At 34.7% G+C, this 23,610-nt stretch overlaps 1 protein-coding gene across 1 annotated transcript in view; it reads right to left on the reverse strand.

The window, feature by feature from the left end:
• The window catches only part of LOC127625916 (ephrin type-B receptor 2-like), a 209,039-nt gene extending 203,216 nt beyond the window's left edge, over positions 1 to 5,823 (reverse strand). Inside the window, exon 1 of the mRNA XM_052101373.1 lies at positions 5,670 to 5,823. Within this exon, the coding sequence (XP_051957333.1) occupies positions 5,670 to 5,727 (58 nt within the window). The 5' untranslated portion in view covers positions 5,728 to 5,823. The remainder of the gene's footprint in view (positions 1 to 5,669) is intronic.
• Between the last annotated feature and the right edge of the window lie 17,787 nt (positions 5,824 to 23,610).

Raw genomic sequence — 23,610 nt, forward strand, 5'->3', positions numbered from 1 at the left:
TTGGAAATTCTGTCCGATCAAATGGAAAAGGCTGAGATAGCACAAATGTAAATACGTGTTTGAAACTATTCTTCTCTGATATTATTTCTATTGCATTCAGAATCTGCATATGCCATTTGCATTCAAGCTTGTAAATCATTCATAACTTGATGGTTTTCATCTAAAACTTTATTGTAAGTCATTAAAAAGATCTTAACTGTTCATACGTGTAAAAAGATTTATATTTGTGGCATGTTAACTGACAAATATAAAAGTTATCAATTAATATGCCTTTTTTTTAATAATAAAATTTAGAAATTCTTTGACATTTCAAAATACAACAAAACCAATGTGATACACAATTAGCGAAATGTTATCTAAATATAACAATATACAATTTATATTAACATATAATATGATAATTACTAGTCATTTGAATTTTACTCATAACTGCTCAATTCAACTTGGTGGTCAAAAGTTATTTACATTTTACATTTGGCAGACGATTTTATATAAAGCGACTTACAGAGCCCTTATTACAGGGACAATCCCCCCGGAGCAACATGGAGTTCAACCTGGAGTTAAGTGCCTTGCTCAAGGACACAATGATGGTGGCAGTGGGGATCGAACCGACAACCTTCTGCTTAACAACTGCTTTAGCCCACTACACCACTACCACTCAAATTAAGAAACCAATGTATTCTTTTCTAACTGAAAATCATCAAAACAACTGTACAGCTCAAGTATACAAAAATACTTCTTTACTATGTTTTTAAGCTAAATCTATTCTATTTACTTGAACTGTTGAATGTTGATGTGTGAGTTTGCTGTAAGCTGGTTTTGCGAATGTGGACAATTTCCTCTTTCAAGCCCTTTTTAGACTAATTGACTAATGTGTGCATGAACTTTTGCTCTCCCCACACCCCCCTGTAGATAGTTGTAGGTTTTATTTAGTTCATTTGTTAAGTTTGTTAAATCTGCCATGTCTGTTTTGTACAGTGGTGTGTGTGTGTGTGTGTGTGTGTGTGTGTGTGTGTGTGTGAGAGTGTATTTATCAATTTGTGGGGACCAAATGTCCCCATAAGGATAGTAAAACCCGAAATTTTTGACCTTGTGGGGACATTTTGTCGGTCCCCATGAGGAAAACAGCTTATAAATCATACTAAATTATGTTTTTTGAAAATGTAAAAATGCAGTATGTTTTCTGTGAGGGTTAGGTTTAGGGGTTGGGTTAGGGGATAGAATATAAAGTTTGTACAGTATAAAAACCATTATGTCTATGGAAAGTCCCTATAAAACATGGAAACACAACTATGTGTGTGTGTGTGTGTGTGTGTGTGTGTGTGTGTGTGTGTGTGTGTGTGTGTGTGTGTGTGCGTGTGTGTGTGTGTGTGAGCGTGTATTTATCACTTTGTGGGGATCAAATGTCCCCATAAGGATAGTAAAACCGAAATTTTTGACCTTGTGGGGACATTTTGTCAGTCCCCATGAGGAAAACAGCTAATAAATCATACTAAATTATGTTTTTTGAAAATGTAAAAATGCAGAACGTTTTCTGTGAGGGTTAGGTTTAGGGGTAGGGTTAGGTTTAGGGGATAGAATATAAAGTGTGTACAGTATAAAAACCATTATGTCTATGGAAAGTCCCCATAAAACATGGAAACACAACATGTGTGTGTGTGTGTGTGTGTGTGTGTGTGTGTGTGTGTGTGTGTGTGTGTGTGTGTGTGTGTGTATGTGTGCGTGTTTTTGTGATTTACGAGGACAATTTTGTAAGTTACAAATTCGTAATTACAAGGGTATTATGCTATAAATGTGATTTATGAGGACATTTGTAGTGTCCCCATAATTCTAATCGCTTAAAAATCATACTAAACAATGTTTTATTGAAAATGTAAAAATGCAGAAGGTTTTCTGTGAGGGTTAGGTTTAGAAGATAGAATCTATAGTTTATACAGTATAAAAGTCATTATGTCTATGGAAAGTCCTCATAATGATAGGTAGACCAACATGTGTGTGTGTGTGTGTGTGTGTGTGTGTGTGTGTGTGTGTGTGTGTGTGTGTGTGTGTGTGTGTGTGTGTGTGTGTGTGTGTGTGTGTGTGTTTATAAACAAGATGCAGTACCAGTGAGAGACAAAAAAAGTGTGTGAGAAAGTATGAGAAAGAGGCTAAATGTAAGTGAAGTGTTTATAAGAAGAAATCGTATTCATAAATGTACAAAAAATTCTATGTAATATCATGATGCCTGGGTCAAAATTGACCAGTGAACGCAAAAGATGTAGCAATTTGTTTTATATAGCTATATGGCTTAAACAATTTTATTAAAATCTGGAAAAAAAATAATTATGTGTATTGACAAAGTCACAAAGTTTGGTCCCCATACTAAAAAACTATGCAGTATAATAAAAATTATTATCTACTTCTCCCGGGTCACAAATGACACAAACTCAATAGGAGGTTTAAAACAAAATCTAAATGATCAAATTAAAATGACTATGTGATGGTGGAGCAATACACAAAGCAGAAACCAAAAAGATACAGAAAATATTTTGATATCTATATTTAAGTTTAAAGTGGGCCATGAAAATACTAGTTTGGTACCACATTACCACCAAATCTCTAATTAAAGTTGGATGATATTTCTACCCTTGAACCATATATGAAGATGTTACAGTATGCACCACCTCTACTAGAATTTCAATCACAGAGTTGGAAAGAACATCAATACATATTCAGCAGTCAAATATTTGCATACAGTACTTGGGAACAGACGCAGCTGCTTATGGGACGTCTCAAAATGAGAGCGAAGGCACATTGTATCATGAAGGCAAAATGGAATGCACGCTGGGAACGCTGAAATACCGAGGAATCTTTTGTATGACTGGTGTCCTACTTACAATAGATGCCAACTCTCTGACGTGGTAAACAAAATGCAGCTCAGTCGTGGCCTTACTGATGGAATATCCTGCTCGATAACTTTTCTAGTATTTGTGTTGTGTAACCACATACTGTTCAAGTCCGGTGGATATATCAAACATTCTCTTTTCTTACGTGTAATCATATATTTAAAATCTGATATGCCAGATTGTGTGATTAAACTCAGGGCCAACTGAGACACAAAGCAGAACAGCTGAAGAAAAGCCCCCCAAAAGAAACAAAAATTCAACTTTGATATAGAGAAATGACATATAAGACATTTCTTACACTAATCGCCGAGGAGCTTCAGGCGCAGGGACTAATACTAAATTACACTGTAATTTCAAACCGCTGCACAATGCAAGCTGACATATAGAAAAACTAAAGAAAACTTAAAGTCCCTAAGAAAGGTGGTATCGTTTGATATGAAAATACAATGAGCAGCTAGAACCATATTTTGTATGATTCACCTGCTGGGAAAAATCATTCTACATTCACATATGCAAATTCTGCTTGGATCTGTAAGCTTCTAAAAGCACTTGAACTGTATTATTATTACTCTAAAGCTGTCTCAAGTATCAAAAGTGTCTCTTTGGCAACAAAACCCTACACCTCAATTGTGTTTTGATCATATAATAAAATGACCGACAATTACAAGTATATCCAAATGAAACATCTGTGACAACAATCCCATCCTCAGAGAAAAAGACACATTGCATTTGTCATGTCCTTTCATAATTATATTGTGTTTCATAATTCAATTGCAATCTCACAATTGAGATCCGCACTTTGTGAGGTTCAACACAATGTTTTATAAGGCGTTTTGATGACGTCAAATCTCTGCAATCTCCTCTTCAGCCAGCTATCACTTTGAATTTTTAAGGTTGAAGCGGCGTTGACCTCTTTTTCAACTCACAAATTTTTATACTGTAAGCGCCATGCTTTAAATCTATTGGCTGATAAACTAGGGTGATAGTCAAGAGGAACAATGTGAATCGACCAATCATTCTAGATTTTGTGATTAAGTGACCTGAGGGGGGTCTTATATACAGTATATATATAATATCTCATCATAATAATATTCTTTCCCTTTTCAGTATAATATAATTGGTAATACTAGTCGAAGGGAGTCAAATGTGACATACTGAAGCAATTCTGTTAACTGTAAATGCAAACTATAAGAGACGACAACAATAGTGTGAGTAGCTCAATATGAAAGTCCAAATTTGCACACTTTTAGAGTAAATAATGTTTGAGAACATTGTTTATAATTTTCTGTAATGGGAAGGAGTAAAAGTAACATTTACATTACAATATGTATTATGGCCTCTAAAAAAAAACACTGTTAAATGCATTTTTGTTTTAATATTTATTAGCATTAATATACATATAATGATAATAATAATAATAATAATAATAATAATAGTTTGCCAATTTGAATTTGCATAGAATTAGATCAAAATTTAGCACTGAAAATATTTCAACATTTCAGGCATTAACATAATAATCTAAATTCACTGTTAAAAAAATATTGGCTGCCTTTTTACAAGTGTATATTACTATAATTAACATAAACTCAGAACTAAACTATCTGGGATTGTAAATGCTGGTACAAACTAATTTAATAGTTGTAATAAATAATGTTAGAGTTCAGCAGCTATGGTGTAATGCTCCACGAAAAATGTTTTAGCAAATATTTATTAGCAAAAGAAAAATTATTTTCTGAATCACTAACTTACTCCTAATACTGCAGTGCAGTGAGTTGAATTAGCTTTTATTTAATTAAAATACTCTTGTGCCTTTGTATGCAAGTGTGTTAAATTTGACATGCATATTTAATTATTCTGAACTACACTACTGTTTTTAGCCTTACTCTGATTTAAAAATATCTGATAGTTTTAAATAATGTAAGCTATAAGTAATAAAAAGGATCCCTCCCTTCAAAATGTCCAGCCTAAAAGTACAGGATGGAGCATGTCTATATTTATCAATTACCTGACAATAAATAATTATAAGTATAACCTTTAGAACCGAAGCCACAAGAGGTTTCTGCAATAACAGCATTGCCTATTTAAAGTTCATTGAGCATAATTCACCAGACACATCTACTTCAAACTGCTTGGGGACTGAAATTGTGGCCAGTAAGTGAGAATCCAGAACTGTATTTGTATTTGTATGCTGCACTGGAAACCTGTTTCATTGTCCAACATGCTGATTTCAGCATCACCAATCGAGCTCTGAAAACCCCCACACACATGCCACGTGAATGTGTTACAAGTGCTGAGAAAACATTAACAGAGGAGATTGCAGACGATAAATATAAATAGGAGTGGCTGTGTTTACTATTTCACATCCGCAGTGATTGTACAATTATAAATGTGAAAGAGGCGCGAGGCTTGAATCTCGAGCGTGTCTCGCGGACTCACGTCTCTGCGCGTGGGGACTGTTAAAAGATGAAAAATAGAACAAATTCCCCAATTAATGGTGTAACTGTAATGATTATTGGGAAATAAACGTGTCTAGAGATGATTTTACTATATAGTCTGCCTGACCAATCAAACCATGTAAAGGGAAAACGTACATGTCAGGGAAATTCTAACCGTTCAAAAAATGTCACATTTGTCCCTGTATCATTCCACATTTGCCGATGAGCGAAAAAAACGGTTTCGTCTCTAATTTCTTGGATGACATTCAAAACTAACGTGCCGTGACCGTAAACTCTCGCTCGGTCGGCAAGATGTTGGAGACGCACAACACTGAGAGAAACATCTTACCTTCAACAGCCAGGACCGATGGTAGTAGTGTCCATAAAATCCATAGGATATCCATCATTGGTTTCTTAGGGGTGAAATTATAAAAAAGTCCAGATAGTCAAATAAATCGAGCCCTGAAAGCCATTGATATCAAACGCTGGCGCAGACCGGTAGACTTCCACCTTCCGTTGAATGAATACGATGCCATAAACACACAACTACAATCCAAAGCGAGTATGGACGAGACCAAATGAGGCAGACGAGGGGGGCCAGTGGTACCGCGGACCGTGTGAAATCGTGTAGCGGATGAAAATGCGCAAGAAACTATGCTTTACGAATAAGAAATAAGAGTTTTAGAGATTATTTCATTGATTAAACTCGACCCGAGCCGATTTCCGTCGGAGCGACTATTAAACGTGAAGCCAACCCACCCGAAAGCGCAATTTTCCTCTTTCCTACCTGTCAATCAAGAAAAGAGCGTAACTATTCAGCCTTATCAGTGGATGCTCGGTGGAAAAATTGTGACAATTGGGAATACAGAGATGTGGGAATTTAGTCAGACTTTTGGGTGATATTTAAAAATGATTCAAGAAAACTATGGTTCTTGTTGTTTTAAGTAGAATATCGCCTGTGAAGTTTTTTCATCGTCTTCATATGAAGTACAGGTAAGAAGGCTTCTAAAATTACTGCGAAACGAGAGGATAAATACACTCGTTTTTCCAACTGGACTTTTTCCAATTTAATTATTTAGTTATTTTCTAAAATACAATTTTGAAACAAATAAATTCTTTAAAAAATATATTAACTTTTTAAAATATATTAAATATATATATATATATATTTATATTACAATATATAAATTATGAATCACCTTAACAATCCAAAAAGTTAACATTACTTTGTTTGGCATTATCGAGGACAGAATGAGGTACAGTGTGTTTGCAATATGCCTCATTTGCAATTTTAACATGTGTGTGTCCAAAGACTAACCGTGTTTTGTGTGTGTATGCCAACTGCCTTCCTTGAACTGTGTAGTGAGAATAATTTGAGAAAATGTTGCAGTTGGGTTAAAAGTTAAATAGGAAAGGTAAATATTATTCAGATAATGTTTATCTGATATATATATATATATATATATATGCAGTTGTTGTTGTTGTTATTTTATGAGTCAATGAAAAGTAAATACATTGGATTCTTATATGAGGGGAAAAAAACTAATGTTTAAGACACAATACTAATAGTTTTCTCAAATTGTAAAAACAAATTGTTTACTTAAGCTTAATTTATTTACCATTCTTACTAGTTTTATTTAAGTTACGGTTACTCTCTGAACCTTAAAGTTGTCATTAATAAAAACATTTAAGTGGTCGTTATTCAAATGTCACATTTTGGAATCATAATTCAAATATACACATTCTTTAAATTTGGCTTCGAGTATTAAATCAATATTAACAAAATTGCAGAAATTGTTTGAAAAAATACAAAAAATGCAGCTGTGTGGAATACCCATAAGCCCTTGCACTTGAAAAAAGAAAGCATTTTTGGTCAAAACAAGGGTACTTATGTCGAATAATTTAATTACTTGAAAATGAATATAGTTAAAAAAGTTATGACTACTGTTGTTGTGCTTGATAGATGTGATTTGTGTGAAGTCACCATTAGGGTGATTAGTGTTACCCCTGGTGAACTTGGAGCCTGTTCAATTTAAGTCTATATTTTTCTCAACAGATTGAACTTCACAAAAGTGTAGATTTAAATGCACCAAGAAAGTACTGAGGAAATCGATATGCCTTGTGTCTAACCACAATTCCAGTCATAATTTCTCTCGTACTGTATAAGACATGCTATAACTCAATTTAAATAAGTAAATAAAAACAATTATACTTTACTCACAGAAGAGTTGAATTTTCTTGTAACTAGTTAATGGTACTTAAAACATTTAATTTCAGTTTACTTCAGCTAAATAAGTAAGTTTACTTAGAAAACATGCAAAATGATTGCCTTAAAAAAGGACTTCATATATATATATATATATAAATGAAACTTAAAGTCTTGTGATAGATGAAACATGCTTTTTTCCAATCACCTATTCCAGCAAAAACATAGTTTCTTGACACAAGGTGTTGGTTGTATGTGCTCTGAGATTACAACGTCAATATGTATTAGTTAGGGAGCCATTTGTACGTCTTTTTCTCTTTACTACCTTGCTTATAAATGAAATATTTTTTTAATTCATAAGAAAGAAAGAAAGAAAGAAAGAAGGCAGGCACTTTTATCCTTGTCTGCTTATTTGATATATGCTTGAAAATCTTTCAAAAGCCTGGTCCTAGAGTTACCTGATCCCAGCAGACTGTAACTGGGGTTGTACTACACGTAGTTTGAGTTTGATATTACACATCTTCAATCACTGTACAGAATGTTGAATAGAGCTGAATAAGTTCCACAAATAATCACTAGGTACAAAACGGGGCGTACAGATTATTTACTCTAGACAAGAGTTGGTTATTTTTCGTATAATGTTTATGACAATAGTTTGTGGGGAAGAAAATGTCTTATTTATTCATGAACTAAACTAGACTTCTTTATTAAACTAAAATGTTTTTATTAGTATGTTCATTATTTCCAACAAACAGGAGTTTAAGATGGCACAGAATGATGGCACATTCATTTATTGCTTTCAGATGAACTGAAATGATGAATGACATTTCGCCAGTAAAATCCATTGTTCACTGTTATTCAAGCAAATGTATCTTTTCCAAAGAGAAACTCCGCCGAAATCGCCAAGACATTTTTGCTTTGTTGTTAAATCTTTTTCATGAGTGGATTTACCCTGAAAACAAGCTTTCATTAATCACATCCACTCACTTTAAAGAAACTTTTCAAGTACAGTTTCATCTGCACATTCAAAAATGACAGTCGCTGGAGACTCTGGCACTATTTATTTTATTTTTATTGTTATCTCAGCCAGCAAGAAAATTTAGGATGAAAAAAAAAACAAACGTCTTGGGGTCTGCCTTAAACAGATCGTTAAGCTTTTTGACTTGTCAGTTATAGTTTGTAAGAAATGACAGCTGAATTTATGTGCCATTGTGTGCAAAGAATTTTTAAATTTCCTCAAAGCAATATAAGACCCATTTCCTGTCTCAGCAGCTGGTAGTTTAATCCAAATAATGTATAATAAAGCATATAGCATAATAGCCAAAAATGATGGCCTTGCCCACATGCGGATGTGGAGAGACAGAAGGTAAAGTCCAGAGAAGCCCACAAGCTGATTCCCAAATTCTCTGCACAGATGGAATAAAATGAGTTGGTAGAAGCAACAGTAGGGTACGGATATCAGGTTAATGTCAGTGAGGCTGCTTTTACCATTCCCTGCTACTAGGTCACACAAATTACTTTAGTAAATCATGGTTCAAGATTACAATATATCACAAAGCAGATATAGACCTATAAGGTGTCTTAATAACCTGAGTTATTCCTTTCCCCGTTATTGAGTTTAGAATCTGTGTTTTGTTAGACTATGCTCTCATTGAACAAAGCTCTTATTGTAATATAAAGAACTGGCAGTATTTTACTTGAAAATACCAGTCAGTCTGAGGAGAAATATCAAAGGATATAAAACTAGACTAACCATGGGAGACTGGACTTTAATACTTTGACTTATGTCTGCTGGAATATCAAGTAAGAAATGTTTTAAATTATTTTTATCATTTTCCGTTTGAAAAGACTGTGTATTGTGAATTGCGAATTGACACCATCCTCTAACATCACTGTACATCAAAGGGAAACTACTGTGTGTGTGTGTGTGTGTGTGTGTGTGTGTGTGTGTGTGTGTGTGTGTGTGTGTGTGTGTGTGTGTGTGTGTGTGTGTGTGAGCGTGTATTTATCATTTTGTGGGTACCAAATGTCCCCATAAGGATAGTAAAACCTGAAATTTTTGACCTTGTGGGGACATTTTGTCAGTCCCCATGAGGAAAACAGCTTATAAATCATACTAAATTATGTTTTTTGAAAATGTAAAAATGCAGAATGTTTTCTGTGAGGGTTAGGTTTAGGGGTAGGGTTAGGTTTAGGGGATAGAATATAAAGTTTGTACAGTATAAAAACCATTATGTCTATGGAAAGTCCCCATAAAACATGGAAACACAACATGTGTGTGTGTGTGTGTGTGTGTGTGTGTGTGTGTGTGTGTGTGTGTGTGTGAGAGAGAGAGAGAGAGAGAGAGAGAGAGAGAGAGAGAGAGACAGAGAGAAAATCCTGGCCGAGTCTTTTAAGACTGTTTGTTTTTAAAAACCAAAACCTTCATATTATAATATTAAATTCACATTAGAACATAAAATTCACATCAGTGTTCGCAAACCTAGGGGGAAAAAAAGGTGCTTTCTTATTTCTTTTTTTCCTTCCTTTCTTTCTTTCTTGCTTTCACAATTTATTTAGACACTTTCATCTTGAAGTTTTTGGATACAGTTCCCATACACCTATCATATACTGTAAATTGTTCACCGTGTGAACAATTGCTAATGTGATAATGTGACTTTTGTGTTGCTGTGAATTGTTTTGCACATACTATGTAGGAAAACACAGGAAGCACACACTATCAAGGAAGCACACACGCTGTACATGCTGTGCATTACGATATAAGAAAATTATCATTTAAAAAAATGTAAATAACACAGAAAATGTAATCAAAGTTATATCCCATCTAGTATCTACACAAAAAATTCACCACTCAAGAACTAATATTTTCCAAATCTATTCTCTGTGCATTTTTTATTTTTATTTTTTTTTTTCTTAAAGGGGACTTCAACAACCTTGGTCAATAAGTATATCATGTGCCTTTGCATATAATTATCAAAAGATTAAAATTAAACTGTTACATGTAATCAATACAACAATATAATAATTTTTCTACAACAATATATAATCATTTAAAATGAATATAAAATACACAACTTGGTTTATTTGTCTATTTTATTTAATATGCAATGAGTTTTTTTAAACCCTTTTTTAAGCATTTAAAAAATGTTGTAATGCATTTCTAATAACTTCTAATTTTAGAGAAAAAAAAATGTGTTGACGAATATGACCAACTAGTTCAACACATCACACATATAAATAACTGTAAATGATTAAAGATGTGACGACCCATTTTTACTCATAAACTGCTTCAACATTGCCTCCTACAGGTGGGGAGAGGTACTTTCCTCTTTCATTCTCATTCTTGATGTTTTGATCTTGTTGTACCACTTAAAAAAAAAGAAAAAAACAATGCTTAAATTTTGGGCACTACTAAATAAAATTAGTATTTATGTGGGAAGTATTTGTGAGCAAAAAACAAATCATGCATCATAACTTGTGCCTCTCAAAAAATATGATCGATCGATCGATCGATCGATCTATCTATCTATCTATTTTTTTTATTTGCTGTTAAAGCAATGGCTGTCAGCAGAACCTAATGAATGAAGTTGGGCTTTAAAGTGAGTTGCTATCTTTTAAGTGTGTGTGCTTGATATCTGACCTTTTGTGTCAGATCCTCCCTGCTCTCTAATCTGAGAAGACCCTTCAAATGTGGATTAACCCTTGAGGGACACTCCCTCACAGGTCAGAGTAAATAGATAAGGCTTTTATACTGGCACTTCACATTCAAGGCTTTAAATTAAACTTGGGCTTGACTCAAGCCATATTCAACTTAGGGGCTCTTTTGAAGTCACATCTGTTTTTACTTAGCTATACAAGTATAGAGCCTTTACATCAATAAGGGACTGTAGAATACTTTATTATGTGTGAATATGAAAGTTAATGAATCCTATTCTTCTGCCAGTGAGCGCAATATCAAACCAATTGATATACAATGCCACCATGGGGTTTAGATACTTCTTATCCTATTCACTTAAGTCATTCTATTAGTGTTTAAGTGACTCTCTGCCATTATGTGAATTAAACCTCAATTAGTCTGTGCAGATTTAATCCTAAAGCCCAGTCCTGTCCCTCTTTAATTAACTTCCTGCTGGATTCTTATCATGCAAAGTGTGATCAGAATTCCTATAAAAAATGGGGGGGAAATCAGAACTTTAATATGGAGAAGTCAACCTTATAATGCAGCTTTAAACATTTCTCACACATTATTACCACAATTTGGGGTTGTTTTCGTACTGAAAACAAGAATGCAAAGTGCTCTGTCAGTATGTCACTCTACAGTCTTGCAAATGTATGGTTTTATGAGGGAGACAGGCTTACATTAAACAGTCCCAGAGACCCAAGCCCCACAAATCAGCTACTGCAGTCCAGGACACAGGTTTTATAACCAAAATAAATCCAAGTTGGTTACAACAAAACAAAGCCTTTGCTAAAATGATTCAAATGACAGTCGCAGAAACACAAAAGCCATCCTTCACCATCTGCCATCAATCATGCGTCCCATGGTAGCGGCCACATGAACCCCAAATAGACCTCATCCTAATTGATACAGCTCTCCTCACATAAAGCGATGATTGCTCCAGCAGCCATGCTGAAATACCTTGGAGAGTGACTGTTGAGTCGGCACTCCTGCAATGTTTCTCAGGTGAAATGAGGAGACGTTTTGTATTCAGCTCTGAAGAAGAGTGGCTTTCATTAGTGAAATGAAACACAAGCTCCCTGTCTGCAGCTTTGATCACTTTCCAAATGCAGATTAGGCCGAATTCCCTTTCAAAGCTCCTGTATGTCCTGTCAAAAATATAATCCCGGGAATGGGTTGCTGTCGTGTGCACCTGTGTCCGTATGTCAAGCGCCATATGTAACTCTAGACAAAACATGTGCATTTATATCTGTATAAAGCCAAAACATATGTTGATTTCATAGAAGACACTTAGTGCTCCTTATATTTTCATTTGCAGTGATTGTTTTGTTACAGGAAAAAGATTGGAGAAATTACACAGTTTATGCGCCCTTAAACCCTCATTCACAAACACGTGCTCCTGGCGTCAACAAATGGCATTTATAAAATTATGACTGTTTTCAAGTAGTTTTCCTGAATATTCCCCGAGTCTATCCTTGGTTGGACAAACTGACAGTGTCACGCCATTGGTTAAAATAGTTCCTATATGTCTGGCTGTTCGCTATGGCAAGCTCAGAATAGTGCATTACTATACTATCTAATCCTACTCTTACCATTTTTGCTGTATCTACTCTAAATACTGCAGAAATAGCAAGAGTTGTATGGTAGTATGCTATTCCCGACACACTGTAGCAACAGTATTTGTTCTACACTTTCAGGAGAATCAACCTAAGAATGACTTCAACAAAGTTGCAAGACAACTAGTAATGTGGGGAAATCATAAGATATCGTACGACTTGGCTCATCCAAAATGGTTGAATTTTATTCAAATACACTCCAAAAATAAAAACATTCCATGAACTTAATAAAAATAGGGAAACATTTTCCATGCTATTAAATTACAGTTTTTCATAAAAAAACAAATTTAATCAAGTCTTGTTGTACAAATTTACATTTATTTTGTCACATCTACTAGATACAAATTTGTCGAGGTCATCATTTAAATTACATTGAGGCAACTTCATTTATACCACTTTTTTTTGTAAATTTTTTTGTCAAATGTGTGTTGTTGTAAGTTTCATCATATAGGACATCTTGCCGATTCATTTTAAAGCATTCCAACCAGGCATGTAGGGTCCTCAACATCTAACACACAAACCGTAATGACGGTAACACTTAACATTCATATTTTTGGGAAATAGATTCCCTCATATGGCACAAAACCCAAAGGGACAACAATCACAACACCATCATTGCAAATACTACAATAAAAAGCAAATATTAAAACATTCATTTGCAGTCTTTACTCATGCCCTGATGCATGCAAGGAACCTCAAATAACATGTAGCCAATAAACATAATTTAAGTTGTCCCAACGCAAATTCATTAAGTGACTTTCCATTTTACAAATTTAAATTGATTGCACACAATGAAATTAAGTTTTAAGTAACTAAATTCAACAAGAAGCAAAAATATTTTTTTTTGAGTGTTGAGACCACCAATCATCAAACACAATTTTAAATCGATACAATACAGGCATCAAATTATAGTTAGCCCCTTTTCAACAATTTATTTAGGTTTAGGGTTTTATCCACTTAATGGATAGGTTTAGGTTAAGGGTTAAACTTAGGAAAAATCGTAATAACATCGTTCGTTGGTTCCTTTATTTTTCCTCTATGGGAGTAAATGTCATACAGTTTTGTTCACGCCAACTCGTAGTATTTCACCATCTCGTTGTAATGAATCAGGCAGACGAGGAGGTGCGGATCCAAATGCAGTTAAACTTTATTTAAAAAACCAACAGAAAGAAAAACCCTCAATTGGGAAACAAACACAAAACTAGAAAAACACGGGCAGGGGAGACATACCAGGCTGACAACATAACAACATATAACCATACCAAACAACGACTGACAGAGACTGAACAAACAGACAGGGTTTAAATACAAGAATGTGGGACAAAGGGGCCAATGAACAACCAGAACACAAACTAGATGACAAATTAACAAGGGCAGGTGAAAACAATGAACAGTGAACACGAGGGAAAACAAGACTATGGAGTTACAAGGGTGCCAAAAGTGAAAACTAAGGAACTACAAAAGTGACAAAAATGACAAACAAAGGGCAACGGAAAAACAAGACAGGGTATACATAACACTCGTACTATTATTTCGACTTCATGAGACTGTTTTTTTTTATAGTTGTAGTGTAACTGGCCATGTTAAAAACACATATATGTGCCTTCAACCTGAAGCAACAGATGGAACTGAGGGATTTTTGGTATACTGGGATACAGTATCCCATCCTGCCCAATAGCATTTACCATTCCAGACATATCACCATGACTCTGTCCACACTGCTACGCTACAAAGTTAAGATTCTCTGTGTAAGTCAAACCAAACATTTCTATTGTTGGTTCTGCAGTCACCTGAGAAAGATAAACTTACCATGCATGACCCTTGAAGTCCAAATACTTTCCTATGTTGAAGCATTTCCTATTGAAACAGGAAGATTGGGTTGGACACATAGAATGGTTTGTCCTATTTTTTAATAGCCAATCGCCTTTAGTTACCTTTAGTTATCTGTGATTTGGTACTTGGGGATGGACATTCTCAAACTAGAAAGCTTTTGATTAGGGTTTCCAACTTCCTACCAGCCAAATACGAGACATTCCAGCTTTAAATACGGAACTCTTAAACACTTTTATGGGGCTCCAGCATGAGAGGTCCTCCTAAATGTTGTTTAGATTGAAAAACAATTGAAAAACAGGATGGACGGATGCAAAAAAGCGTTCGGTGTGAACAGCCCCTAATACACATAAAATGAAACCACTTTAATACAACATCCAGGGAAAAAAAACTAATTTCTATCAATCTTCACTTTTAATAAACACTACTTTTTGCCAAAAGAGCAAAGCTGCAATCAATAGAGAAAGACTATATTTTTCTGTCAAGCATTTTCTTCCCCATAATTAACTTAAGCCTTTTCCATTTGGAAAGCTCAAAGAACCGCTTTCCTGTAAGGTCATCAGTTTGTAGGCAGTATGCTATATGACAAATGTTTCAAAAATAGTATTTAATATTTAGTGTAATACAATTTATTTTATCATTAAAAAAAAGAAAAGTACAAATCTTAGTAGTAACCATGCATTAATGTATAATGGATTTTTATGGTAGAGAAAACGCTTAACATGAAATAGTGTATTTCTCCTGGGATTACAGTGTCAATGCTTCGGCAGTAAATAGTGTTTATCAAAAGGAAAATGTAAAAAGAAAAGTGATTTTTACTAAACCTGTTCTATATTGTACTTTAAAAAAGTGCTGCAGTTTTTCTCACAGTCATTTAGCTCAATCTCTCTTCCTGAACGAGCACTTAAAGATGTGCAATGTAATTTAATGGCATGAACTACTGGTGTTTTTAAAATCACAATGGTGAAAACCAATTTTCGTGCACTCGAATTCTAGACTGAAAATGTGACAAAATATGTGCACAGGTTTTTCCCGTTTTTATCTTTTCCCTTCTTGTGTCTGTGTAACAGCCGATATCTCACACAACTCACTAAATTATGAGACAAATGGCATCCCATATAGATTTCATGTGAAACGCAACCTTGTTCCCTCAAAAACGGGATGATTCAGTATTATACGGAATGGTTGGCAATCCTACTTTTGATTGGATAAAAATCTTGTAGTGCAAGATGAGCAGTGCTGGAGATTTAACTAAAAGTAACAACACTGCTAACCTAACCTAATTTTTCAGTAGAGTAACAGTAGCTCAGCTATTGTTACAATAGTATAACCTTTCCACTAACAAGCTCATTTTTCTGACATTTAGTGATGTAGCTTAACAAAATGCTACATTTGAGCCAATATATTAGGAACACAGCTATGGAGTCAAGGGAGTTATCAAACACACTCACCTACACGTCTTCTCTCTCTCATTTAGCACTGGAAAAACAAAATCATTGAGCGTGTTTACATGCACGTTCTTATACCGGTTATGCTTACTTAGCCGACAATGTGTGTGGTCACGTTAGCACAATATACTGCGTTCCCTTATTGGTGTCAAGGCCAAGAAAGGCTTATGAATAACCCGATCGACACGGGCAGATTTTTGCCCATTACGGCGATTTCGCATGCCATGTAAACACCTTACCCGGTGTTCTTACCAGCTCATCCAATGTGCGCACGTGTTTAGTGCATCCCGCTTCACAAGTAGAGAATAACACAATTATTTCAAATGTCATGTACGTAAATGCAAATTTCATGCCTTGTCAGATTTTTTAAATAAGCTGATTTTAGAGAGTAATCAGCATTTTGGTGTGCATGCAAACTGGCCCATTGGAGTGAATCAGTTCTTTCGAGCAGTATGTAAATGAACCATATTTATTTTAGTAAGTCGGTTCTTTCCACTGACGTGCGGTCTGGGTAGGCAAACTAGGCACTGCCTACCCTGCCAGAATTCTTAAATAAAATGTTTATTAAATAATAAACTTGTATTTTTACTTTTTATTCTTGTGATTTATATATGCAATATGTGTGTTATTCCAATTGTTTAGACGTTATGATGACAAATGTAGCAGTTACGCATAATCAACTAAAAACAAATGGTAGAATAAGCAGTGCTTTTACGGTCCATTCATTGCAGACGACAAGCGGAAAACCCATGTTGCGCATGCGCGCCGATCCTGTATTCTTTAACATGTACGGCAAAAGCACAAATCTACTGTGCCTTTTGACGTAAATATGTTATGCCCGTAATCATCTCCGTTACGTATCAGACATGGACCAATTAAAATCGAGATATTCCTGGACATTTGCGTAGCTAACGTCATTACACCACAGCTAGCGTACATGCCTAATTCCCGCCAAATTCAAAATCAAAATGACAGCACCGGCCGTCATCACGGAATTAAGAATTTTTTCCAAGCTCGATTTTAATTCCAAATATGAGTTAATTGCAAGAGGGAGGTCTACGCCAGCCTTAGATGGACTAGTACAGCAAAAGGGCCCAAACATTATCCGATCATTTCAAACTGATTGTATGTAAGAAAAGATTGGCTATGTGGCTGTGCTAACAATCAGCGGCTGTACTGCTCTCCCTGCCTGCTTTTTTCAACCAGTCAGACTGTTTGGACTTCAGCGGGATATTGTGATTTGAACAACCTGCCCGCAGCTTTAACCAAGCATGAAAAGTCGTCAGCTCACATCCAGTGTCAAATTACACTGAAAACCTTTGGAAAATCTCGGATCGACCTTGCACTTGACGAGCAAAGGAAGCTGAATATAACCTACCACAATGAAAAGGTACATTTCTTGATATGCCGCGCGCGCGTGTGTGTGTGTGTGTGTGTGTGTGTGAGAGAGAGAGAGAGAGAGAGAGAGAGAGAGAGTGCATGATATACATCCTGATTTGTACATTTCTTCATATGCCGCGCTTGTGCGTAACGTTCACTGTTTACGCGCTTGTGTGTGTGTGTGAGAGAGAATACACGATATACATCCTGATTTGTACATTTTTTGATATGCCGCGCTTGTGCGTAACGTTCACTGTTATTACGTATTATTAGCTTAAACAATAAATCAGGTAATCTGGCTTTCATAACTCAGTGCCTAGCCTCTTTAAGACATCACCGCACGTCACTGGTTCTTTCAGATGGTTTCTGTAAAGTTCACAAATGATTCACTGATTCACTTGATTCCACGCGGAGCCTTTAGGGCATTTGCCCAATTTTTTGTGCAGCTGTTTGTCATTATTAATTATTATCATTATTCTTTTCAGTTATATAGGGTATTGTTAGTTTATTAGTTTATAGTATAAATTAATGTTTAATTTAACGTTGTCACTCTATTTGGTTAACCCTTATGAAAATGTTCCATGGTTTCACTACAGTAATACTGCAGTATCCAAATAGTAACCATGGTTTTACTATTGTAATATTGAGGTACACTGAATCATTTCTTTTGTGAACAAGTTGCACTGAATAAGTTAAAGCATGAACTTGAAAATATTAAGTAAATTCTACATTTGTACTCAATTTTAAATGAATGCTCTAGCTTAATAAAAATATTATTAATGATTATTAATGTCTTTACAATGCATCACCATGTAACAATCCTAAAGTATATATATATATATATTTTAAATATATTTTTTTAATGTATTAAAACATATTTATTTACCAATTTGAGTAAATAAAAATGGTAAATAAAATAAGTAGATTTTACTTAACTTTTTGAAAGCTGGTGTTCCCAGCAGGAACAGGGCTTGAATAATAATCAGCTTGCATGTTTTCATTGTTTGCAAGTTTATTTACACCAATTTTATTGTTGATTTTGTTGCTACATTTGGTAACTTCTTGTTTTGTGAAGTCTGAAGTCAATTTTTGTACTCAAAACGACCTATTCATGATCTAAAATATTATCTGTTGATTGTTCCCGTCATCGTTGTTTTTGTGCACCAAGTGTTGAGGTCTACAAGCACAGCTGCTCTGTATTTTGTTTCTCTTGCCAGCAATGTCTAATAGACTACATAACATGCATTACGTTTCCATGTTGGAATATTTTTGTATGTTATGTGGTACATGATTAAATGTGTTTATAAGATTTTAATTGTTCTAAAAAATATTAATTTCAATTTTACTAAGTTTATTTTAATACCATGGCATACATCAGATTTGTAAGTAAAAGATACTGTTTTAACTTAAATATTTCAGGTAAATTTACTAACTCACTTTAATCAATATTATGTTGAGAAGTAGATTTTACTTCATTTTGTGCAACTAAAATGTACTTAACTGTGTGCAAAAACTTTCTTATCTTTCTGTCTTACTAGTAATTTTTTCTTCTACTTCAGTTTAACCATGGCTGTAGAAACCACAATTTATTTTGTGGTTACTATAGTTTTACTACAAATACCATGGTTAAACTATGGTTACTGTAGTAATACCATAGTTTATTTATGGTTACTGTAGTAATACCATAGTTTATCTATGGTTACTGTAGTAATACCATGGTTAATTTAAATAAAAGGACTCTCAGCCTACTTAAATACAGTATATAACTATCAGGTGATATTATTGAATTCTGCAATCAGAATCGTTATATATTTTTTTTCTTCTTTAAATAGCTACAATGTAGCTAACTACTTTTTTTAAAAGAGTAGCTTCCCCAACACTGAAGAAGTGTCATCAATATGTTTGGTCTGTTTTCCCAGAAGAATAAGACTGTAAATTTAAAATGCATGTAATAACTTCTTAAGGAGGCTGTTTATGAGAGCACTGGCATATAGATGGCCACAAAATTCAAATTGTGATTTGATGGGTCGGCTTATACACAGAGCATGTTCAAAACTTCTGAATAATGAAAATGTGTTCAATTCGTATTCACTGTTATCAGACACACACTTCACCTGGCTTGTATACTGGCTCTCTAATTTGCTAACGCAAAGAGCCTTGTGCTAACTGCTTTAAAAAAGTATTATCAGTATCCTGAAAGTATGCTAACTCCCTGTGAACAGTGTGTCGGTAACCACTTATTCTCTTCTCTTCTTCTAGGAGATTATTACTGCACTACATCTGAAAGATATTTTCCCTGTTTACCATCAGGCCTATGGAACGTTCTCATTTTTTATCACTGTTCTGTGGTCTGATGGCGGTTGGGTGCACCAATTTCAAACTGGGCTCCCCAGTACCACATTGACTGCAAAGATATATGACGTTGTGCTAGGGAGCTCTCTGTGGATGTTTTATTAATGGATGCGGATGACAGTGTTATGGCCGTGGCAGAAATCTGCCCCTTTAAAAGCTTAGCGATTGCTTTTTCAGAATAATTTCAAAGTGTTTAGATGGTGACCGGATGTGAAAGATTCACCGGTTTTTCTCCCTTCTGCTCAGGATGCAATCACCCATCATCCCCGCTGTCATATTTCAAATGGATTTAAAATAGTTTTGCATGATAGTTTTTTTTTTTTTTTTACAGTTATGCATTTATTTTAAAAATACAGTTTAGATGAAATGCGGTTTTCTTTTTTATTCTTTTTGAAAAGCAATTTTACCAAGGCTATCTTTTTGTTTTACATAATAATTGATTGTTTACAATTAGATAAACATACAGTATTTGCTATTGTGGAACTATAATTGGTTATAAAGCAATAAAGTGATTTTTTTAAGAAATATTTTTAGCATACATTAACATAAATATCAATATTAAATATTTTTATTTTTAAATTAAGTAGTCTTATTTTTATCTATCTATCTATCTATCTATCTATCTATCTATCTATCTATCTATCTATCTATCTATCTATCTATCTATCCATCCATCCATCTATCTACCACTCTCTCCTCTCTCTCTCTCATCCATCCATCCTTCCCTCCCTCCATCCATCCATCCATCTCTCTCTCTCTCTCTCTCTCTCTCTCTCTCTCTCATTCCCTCCCTCCCACCCACTTTCTTTCTATCTATCTATCTATCTATCTATCTATCTATCTATCTATCTATCTATCTATCTATCTATCTATCTATCTATCTATCTATCTATCTATCCCTCTCTCTCTCTCTCTCTCTCTCATCCATCCATCAATCCATCTATCACTTTCTCTCTCTCATCCATCCATCCTTTCCTCCCTCCCTCCCTCCACCCATCCATCGATCTCTCTCTCTCTCTCCCTCCCTCCCTCCCTCCCACTTTCTATCTATCTATCTATCTATCTATCTATCTATCTATCTATCTATCTATCTATCTATCTATCTATCTATCTATCTATCTATCTATCCCTCCCTCTCTCTCTCTCCATCCATCCATCCATCCATCCATCTCTCTCTCTCTCTCTCTCTCTCTCTCCATCCATCCAGTCCATCCATCTCTCTCTCTCTCTCTCTCATTCCCTCCCTCCCACCCACTTTCTTTCTATCTATCTATCTATCTATCTATCTATCTATCTATCTATCTATCTATCTATCTATCTATCTATCTATCCCTCCCTCTCTGCTCTCTCTCTCCATCCATCCGTCCATCCATCTCTCTCTCTCTCTCTCTCTCTCATTCCCTCCCTCCCACCCACTTTCTTTCTTTCTATCTATCTATCTATCTATCTATCTATCTATCTATCTATCTATCTATCTATCTATCTATCTATCCTCCCTCTCTCTCTCTCCATCCATCCGATCCATCCATCTCTCTCTCTCTCTCTCTCTCTCATTCCCTCCCTCCCTCCCACTTTCTATCTATCTATCTATCTATCTATCTATCTATCTATCTATCTATCTATCTATCTATCTATCTATCTATCTATCTATCTATCTATCTATGTATATGCTTTATTACAATAATGAATCAGTTTCCTACATAGATTTGAACATTATGGGTTTGACAGTGAGCATTTGTCAATCTGTAAGAGATTTACTAATCAAAATAGAATAAACTGCCAATAAAACTAAATAATTAATTTGTCTATCTCTTCAATAGATACATGTACTTTTTAAATATGGGTTTGTTTTGTATGTGTAAGCAACTCAGTGTGGATGAATTTGTGTGAAGCAGCAGAGTTGGGAAATAGAGCAGAAAAATAGAAGAGTGACATACAAGAATCTGGATAATGCTGCCTCAAGATGAGCGGGGGCAGCGAAATAACAGACTGAAGGATCCAGGGGTCATTCCCATGACAACCTTTGCCCAGGGAGGTTGTTGACCCTTCCAGCCTACCAATAGAAGCAGAGTACTGATTATAGGTCACATATGGCACAGACGATCCAATCAGGACTAATCTGGCTTGACTCAGGGTCATAAATTACACTGCAAAGCTGGCTTTCACTCAGGCTTATCTCACTGGACAGGTCAGAGCTACATTAATGTGAGTGTTTATGAAAACAATACATACACCAATACAAGGCAATCTTATACATGATTGAACACTTGTTAGCAAGGTTTTATCTCAAACTCCCGGGACAGTTTTGGCATGTTTTTGTTTGTTTGTTTTTTCTGTCTTTGATAAATATATTTTTCGGAAACCAACCCATAGTACAGAAACATATTAATTAAAAAAAACAAGTTTTAAATATATGTTACACCAAATAATATTATAAATATAAATGGCATTTGTGTTAGGAATGTGAACAAGTAATCGATTAATCGAGTACTTGTTCAGCTTTAAATATTCGACTAGTAAAAACACTACTTGAATATTGCATTTTAATATTTCTATATGTCTTTGCCTTATGTGGGCAGTAATTAAAACATCTAAATCTTGTCATTACAATTCAATGCATTGGTTGCCACTGTGGATGCTTGATGTCGTTAACCCTTTAATCTCTGTAGATGTTTTTAAATTATTCCTGTTCCAGTGGCATACCCAAAATTAAAGGCTTAATATAACTCAACAAAACAACCAAGGAGGGACAAGTGTTTGGTATCATTGTAAAGAAAATAATTATTTTTTAATTATATAGATTATGATACATTCTGAGACTCTTATTTGTACTTGACATTATATATCTCTGTGTGTAAATAAGGCTCAGAAAAACTGTCTTTGTGTTGTTCCCAATCATGTCAACTGTATCTGAGAAAAGTTTTATGATGATACATCAAAGCAATCAAAAGTTATAGCATTTAAAAAAATTATTTATCATAGCGTCCAAAAACATCTCTATGTGTCCAAAAGCCTCTCCAAACAAATAAAAAAACACAATAATTGTACATAAGAACTAATTACACATGCAAACACAACAATGACTAAAGGTGTACACAGTATGCAGACATGATTTTAGTAATGAGATTTCACAGAAAGAGTGCCTTTTGACTCGATGAGTCTGCATCAAATTTGTGTTATTTACATGGCGCCATCTCCTGGTGGCCATATGTAACATAGTGCTTCATGTGGATTATCTAATGATCTATAAATCTGATTGTCTTGTGTGTGGGCTCATTTGAAAGATAATCCCCTCCTCTAAATAATTATGTCATATTTGATGCTCCATTTTATTTTGTGAAGTTATAAGCGAAAACACGGCATATAAGCTACACCAACATAATTGTCAAGGACATGTACAAGGACTATTACTCGCTATATTTTTGTATTCGATTTCTGACAACATATGACACATGGCTATTTGATGAGATTAATGTTTTGAAACTCAACTCATGATTGAAATAATATGTACACTGCAATTTTTTTTAAATATATTATCAAAACGGAACACTTCTGATTTATCTGCCAATTTCAAAGCACTTGTTCAGTTTGGGTCATAATGCCAACATGCATTGTAAAGTAAAGCTTCTAAGCTCTCAAACTATACCTTTTTTGTGTTGGTCAAGACTGTAGATATTAATATTTTGAAGATTGCAGGCCCATCCAAGCTTAAAGGGCTCATCCAAAAAGAATATTCTGTCATTATTTTAAATGACTATATTGCTTTAAATGACTTGAGA

This window comes from Xyrauchen texanus, chromosome 32 (genome assembly GCF_025860055.1).
Source record: "Xyrauchen texanus isolate HMW12.3.18 chromosome 32, RBS_HiC_50CHRs, whole genome shotgun sequence".
In the NCBI taxonomy this organism is placed as follows: Eukaryota; Metazoa; Chordata; class Actinopteri; order Cypriniformes; family Catostomidae; genus Xyrauchen; species Xyrauchen texanus.